At 33.3% G+C, this 7,036-nt stretch overlaps 1 protein-coding gene across 1 annotated transcript; it reads left to right on the top strand.

The window, feature by feature from the left end:
* The first annotated feature begins 2,832 nt into the window (after positions 1-2,832).
* LOC130976196 (MDIS1-interacting receptor like kinase 2-like) lies at positions 2,833-6,717 on the top strand. Its single transcript, XM_057900982.1, has 2 exons — positions 2,833-5,733; positions 5,820-6,717. Exons 1-2 carry the CDS (start codon positions 2,913-2,915, stop codon positions 6,203-6,205), a joined length of 3,207 nt encoding a protein of 1,068 aa, XP_057756965.1. The 5' UTR covers positions 2,833-2,912; the 3' UTR covers positions 6,206-6,717.
* Positions 6,718-7,036: the final 319 nt, after the last annotated feature.

Here is a 7,036-nt window from a genome sequence, read left to right on the forward strand (position 1 = left end):
AATTTTTATAATTATTTATTTCAGTAATTAAAATATTTATTTTATTTATTTAAATAAAAAATTCGAATAAAAATGTTATTTATTTATACATTAAAATTAACCACTAAAATCAGTTATTATGTATTTATATATAAATACATGTATTGTTTAGTTTATTTTTAATGTATATTTTATATTTTAATGTGTATTTTATATTAGTAGATGATTTCAGTGATTGATTTTAGTGTACATATAATATAATTGCTTAAAATTTTACAGAACTTTAGTATAATTATAAAGTTTCAGAATAAAACTCCTGTCTCTTCTAAACTTCTTTTATTTATAGATCATAATGATAAATTGTAATCACTCTTTTCACAATTTAATTTCTTCCTTTATTTTGGGGGCTATCACAACTTACAACCTTGCTTTAACTATGAAAGATTTTATTCTTCAAATTAGACACTCCACATTTTTTATTTTACCTTGGTCATCAAACATTTACCCACATTTTTTATTTTACCATGTGTTAATGTATTGATTCACATGTTGATAAAGGTCGAACATACCATTCCTCGACTCATATCACATATAATGTGAATATGTGATTCACATTTTCAATCATGGTCAAGTTGCATTTATTTGTCAGATGTACTAATAAATTTTTCATTAATGTATACTAAAGACTGAATTGTTTACTATTTAGAAGGATCTTATTCTTGCTTGTAAGCACGTGAAGTTTGGTAGGAAACTAATTGTTTAAAAGCTTTCTTTTTTGTCAGGAATAATTCGAAAGTAGTTCATAATAAGCATGGAAATTTAATCAGTAAAATACTAAAATCAGAAACACCTTCCATTGAGATTGAATTAAAATAGTAATTAATCATCATTGTGACTCTGTAGAGTGAATCCAACCTTGGGTTTAATACTTTATTAGATGCTCTTATTAAACAAAAATCTTTAGGTCTTTTTTAGTACTTGGTTGTTTTTTTTTTCTTTTTTCTTTTTGACAATAATGACCAAAAAATAAAATAAAAAAGTCATCAATCATTTTTAATTAACTAAAAGATTATGTAACAAAATTTTATAACATTAATTTGTTGCACATTACGCGGGAATAAAACTATAAATTTAATTTTTGAAAATTCCAAAAAATTTAACTTGAAAGTTACATTATGTCAAGTTAATGAAGAATAATATCGCAACAATAAATATAACTAAACAAAGTATATAGAAATAGAATGAGAGACATAGTAGATTAGTAACTAGTACCAAAAGATATGGATTAAAAGTATAACTTCATAGTAGATTAAATTAATTTAAATGTCAAGAGAATGAAACAGCAAAAGTGAAATTAATAAGTCACGAAGTTGGGTAGTTCACACTTCACAGTTTACACTTAATTGATTGAGAATGAAACACAAATCTGTACACCAAGAATCATCGATAATAATATTACGCGGGAGTGACTATGTGGGTCCTACATTCATATACCGTGGCGGCGTGGCCTGTTGGTCAGAGAAGTTCATCCAACAACCCCCACGCAAAACACCCTCAAAAATATTTAAAAAAACGTGAAAATTGAAATAAGGTAAATGATATGATGTCTAAAAGATGATGTTTATTTATTAAAAAATTAAAAATTAATATTTAATTTAAAAATATAAAATGTATAATTAAAAAAAAAATTAAAATTTATTATAAAAAATAAATTAAACAAAATTTAAACAACAAATTATAGACACCATAAAATTAACCTTAAAATAGTTTTCCATTATTCAAAAGTCCACACACATGACACACCTGCTCTGGTTACTGTTGTTATTTTAAGCAACTAGAACATTCTTCTCGTACTCTTGTGATGGAATTTCAATTTAAATGCTTAAAATAATAGAAAAATTGCTCATCTAAAAATGTGTTTACAGGTGTGAAACCATATTAAATCATACCATAAATAAAAAGAATCTTATACTTATATCTTAGGAAGGACCGATACGACACACGAATACGCCGATACATTCTTTTTATAAAAAATTGGATACGACATATTTAGGATACGTTGTGAATTAAAATTTAAATAATATATTAAATTAATAAAATATTATATTGTAAATATAAAAATAAATTTAATTGTATAAAAAGGTCTTAAAATTATATAATTATTAAAAAAAATAAAAAATTTTAATCTACTCTTACCATCTCGCTAACAGAAAATATATCAATTTCTTTTTCTTCAAGTCCATCATCTACAAACACCACATCTTCCATCATCTGCAAACACCATGCACCACACAATTTAGTTCTTCAGTTCGTCTTCGATCTCTGTATCTTCTATTCTTCTTCTTCTTCAATATAACGCAGAGAACTAAGAACGACTAAACTAGTGAGTAAGTAAGCTACCAAAGACAAACGGTAAATAAATTTAGGTTTTGATTTATTAATTATTTTATTTTTAAATTTAAATTTTGATTTGTTTTAATTTTAGAATATTTTAAAATTAGAAAAAAAATTGATTAATCGGGTCATAAAATCACAAAATCAATTGAAGATTTGCAGTCCAGCAGAAAGATCTGTCTCATGAACATCTGAATCGAGTCGGACTCGTTCAGATTCATGACCGCTCTACCAAAATTTTGCACCGTAAAAAGACACGCCGTCGATACGCTCGTTTGAAGTATCCACCGCGTGTCAGCGTCGGATTCGTATCCGACACGGATAGGCCGGCTCCATGAGAGAATCCGTGCTTCATACCTTATATCTGTTTTATTTTTATAATACAATAATGCACATGTCAAAATAATGTATATAAATAAGTGCACGACCCGCATTTATATATGTATTGATATCATTTTCTAAAGTGCACAGAACTGATCAATCATCACCTGCCACAACATACCATCCAATAATTCAATCCATACACAAAAGGTTGAACTATGTCGAGAAAAATTCTCTTAATATTCCTCTTCTTTGTTCTTGTGAAACGCTCTTGTGTGGCTTTAGCTGCAAGTGATGCGAAGAATGAAGAAGCAAATGCACTCTTAAAGTGGAAGGCCACCCTTGATAACAAAAGCCAACTTATCTTGTCATCTTGGAACAACGGCACAAGTCCATGCAGATGGAGAGGAATTCAGTGTGACAAATCAAAGTCAATCACAAGCATGAACATTAAAAATTTTGGACTCAAAGGTACACTCCACACTCTCAGCTTCTCTTCATTCCCAAACCTCCTCAGCATAAACATATACAACAACTTGTTCCATGGAACCATTCCCCCACAGATTGGTAACTTGTCAAGAGTTCATCAATTGAACTTGTCCAAAAATTTCTTTGAAGGTTCCATTCCTAAAGAGATCTTCACCTTGACAAGTCTCCACGGGCTTGATCTTTTTCAGTGCCATCTAAGTGGTCAAATCCCTGAGTCTATAGGAAATTTGGCCAACTTAACATATCTAGATTTTGGAAACAACAATCTTTCTGGCCACATTCCTACTGGGATTGGCAAATTGGTCAACCTTGGGTATCTTTCTTTCATAGATAATTATCATCTTTCTGGTTCCATTCCAGTGGAAATAGGAATGATGACAAACCTTCATTGGATTGATTTCTCAAGCAACACTCTCTCTGGGGCTATCCCTCCTACCATTGGTAACTTGAGCAATTTGCAACAATTATGCCTTTCTAATAACACAATCTCTGGGTCAATTCCACCCTCCATCTGGAACATGTCTAACTTGACGGCATTAGAGCTTAATAACAATAACCTTTATGGATCCATCCCTGCTTCCATAGAAAACTTAGCCAACTTAGATTCCCTTGCACTTGATAACAATCACTTTTCTGGATCCATTCCTTCCACATTGGGAAACTTGACAAAGCTTTTCGAATTATACCTCGGCTTTAATAATTTTTCTGGACCAATTCCTGCCTCTATAGGTAATCTGGTCAATTTGAATTACTTGAGCTTCCATACAAACAACCTCTCTGGAACTGTCCCTGAAACAATTGGAAGCCTGAAAGGCCTGAATATGCTAGAATTGGCCACCAACAAGTTTAATGGCACCCTTCCACAGGGCATTAATAACTTGACAAGGTTGAACACCCTTTCAGTGTCCAATAACAATTTCATTGGCCATTTGCCAACTCAAATCTGCTCAGGTGGAACACTCTCATACTTCAATGCTGAGAACAACCATTTTACTGGATCAGTGCCAAGAAGCTTGAAGACTTGCTCTAACATTGCTAGACTCACATTACAGGGAAACCAGTTGGAAGGTGACATTGCAGAAATTTTTGGCATATATCCGAATTCAGTACATATTGATCTGAGTGATAACAAGTTTTATGGTCAGATTTCACCAAACTGGGGAAAGAGCCATAACCTTCAGAACTTGTACATGTCCAACAACAACATTTCTGGTGCTATACCACCACAAATTGTTGAGGCTACTAATCTGGGTAGGCTTCGCCTTTCTTCAAACCAACTGAATGGAAGGATTCCAAAAGAACTAGGGAATATGAAAAACTTGTTCGAACTCAGTTTCAGTAACAATCATCTCTCAGGAAGCATTCCACCAGAAATAGGATCATTGAAGAATCTGACATTCTTGCGCCTAGCAGGAAATGAGTTGAGTGGCAACATACCAAGAGAAGTTATGCAGTTACCCAAATTGGTTGATTTGAACTTGAGCATCAACAGACTAGAGGGAAGCATCCCCTCTGGCATTGCCTCATTGAAACCTCTCTCTTCTCTTGATATTAGCAACAATTTGTTGAATGGAACAATACCAAGGTGGCTTGGAGATCTGACGCAATTGAACTTCTTGAACCTCTCCCACAATGATCTCTCTGGCAATATTCCATCCAGTTTTGATGGCATGTCAGCCTTGATTTCTGTCAACATATCACACAACCAGTTAGAAGGGCCACTTCCAAACAATCAAGCTTTTCTTAATGCTTCAATTTGGTCCTTGAAAAGTAACAAAGGCTTGTGTGCTAACAATGTCACCGGCTTGGAGCGATGCACAAAGAAGCATAGCCTAAAGATGGTATTGTTTCTTATCTTTGGAGCATTTGCTCTAGCACTTTGTTTGTTAGGTGTTTCAATGTATATTCTTTGCAGAAGAGGCAGAAAGAGAGAAGAAGTTAAAGAAGTGCAATCAAAAGAGCACTTTTCCATATGGAGCCATGATGGGAAAATGGCATTTGAAACAATCATTCAAGCTACCAATAATTTTGATGACAAATATCTCATTGCAATTGGAGGGCAAGGATCTATTTACAAGGCTGAGTTGCCTTCAGGTATGGTTGTTGCTGTGAAGAAGCTTCATGAGAAGACTGCTATTGGGGAGGAGACACACAATTTGAAAGCATTTGAGAATGAAATCAAAGCATTGACAGAAATGAAGCACCGCAACATGATAAAGCTATATGGGTTTTGCCAACATTCACGGTTCTTATTTTTGGTTTATAAGTACTTGGAAGGTGGAAGCTTGGATCAAGTGCTAAGAGATGAAGCGAAAGCAAGTAAATTTGATTGGGGAAAGAGGGTGAATGCGATTAAAGGAGTTGCTAATGCTCTATCATATATGCATCATGATTGCTTACCTCCTATAGTTCATCGCGACATATCGAGCAAGAATGTCCTTTTGGATTCAGAATATGAAGCTCATGTCTCTGATTTTGGGACAGCTAAGTTCCTTAAGCCAGGTTCAAGTTGGACAACACTTGTAGTCACCTATGGATATGGAGCTCCTGGTAAGTCCATTTTCCCTTGCTTTCTATACCAAGAATGATCCATATATTTCTTTATGCATAACTTGAAATTTTCAATTTGGTTATAGAGCTAGCTCAGACTATGGAAGTGACAGAGAAAAGTGATGTATATAGCTTTGGAGTGCTTTGTTTGGAGATCCTCATGGGAAAGCATCCAGGAGATTTGATCAACTCATTGTTGTCGCCAACAACAGCATCAATAACATACAATTTGTTATTGGTTGATGTGATGGATCAGAGGCCACCCCATCCTAAGAATTCAATTGTTGGGGAAATCATGTGGATCACAAAGTGGGCACTTGAGTGCTTGAGACAAAGTCCACAATCTCGACCAAGCATGCATCAGATTTCTAAAGAGCTTATGATGGGAAAGTCACCTTTAGCTAATCACCAGTTTCCTATGATCAGAATTGGGCAACTCATTGAAGAAGGATCGGGGAGTGCACTTACGTGATTGCTTCATTATGATCTAATGATTCATACTTCATATATATAAAATAATCCTCCTGTGTCTTAATTATTAAGCTTGTTTACTTTGACAGCGTGTGTACCATTATATATATGTACGAGTAAAAGGTTAATTTCTTTGGTTATGTTTTGTGCCAAGCAATTACAAAAGGAGATAAACTTGTTGAGTCAGAATGCATGAATAGAAGTAGAGTAATCTCATTGTTAATGTTTCAATAAAGAGCAGAGAATAAAGAAGAAAAAATGATCTATTCATGAACTCCATTCTTAACTTGTTGGTTTAGAACTTCCAAGTTTTTCTTTTTTTCTTGCACAAAGGGAGCATTAAACCCGTGACATTTGATTAAAGAAAAGTGAGACATTTCCGTCCAACCACACGCTCTGAATTCTTTGCGATGAGCCACTGAGCCACTGGCCTGCTTCTTATTGTGTTTATGTTTATTTTAGATTTTAAATTGTCTTTTGTTTCAATGTTCAGTTGTGGTCGTGAGACTTTATGATATTGCACTATAGTTATTTTGGTATGTTTTAGCAGTAACAATGTGTTAAGGTTGCCAAAAACTAATAGTTACTGATATATTGTACTTCTGGATTATGTTGAGATCTATGGATGTTAGTAATTTGAAATTTCAGTCTATTGAGCAAAATGAAGTAAAATTCACAGTGATTTCATATATAATTCAACTAAAATTACATAATATTATTTTTTTTTCTTAAATATGTCACCATCAAAACTATACAAGCTTAAATTAAGTACTAACCAATAACAGTAAAAGGCTATTATAGCAAAGAGTTCCAAATACCTCATACACCTAAC

The sequence above is a fragment of the Arachis stenosperma genome, chromosome 4 (genome assembly GCF_014773155.1).
Source record: "Arachis stenosperma cultivar V10309 chromosome 4, arast.V10309.gnm1.PFL2, whole genome shotgun sequence".
Taxonomy (NCBI): domain Eukaryota; kingdom Viridiplantae; phylum Streptophyta; class Magnoliopsida; order Fabales; family Fabaceae; genus Arachis; species Arachis stenosperma.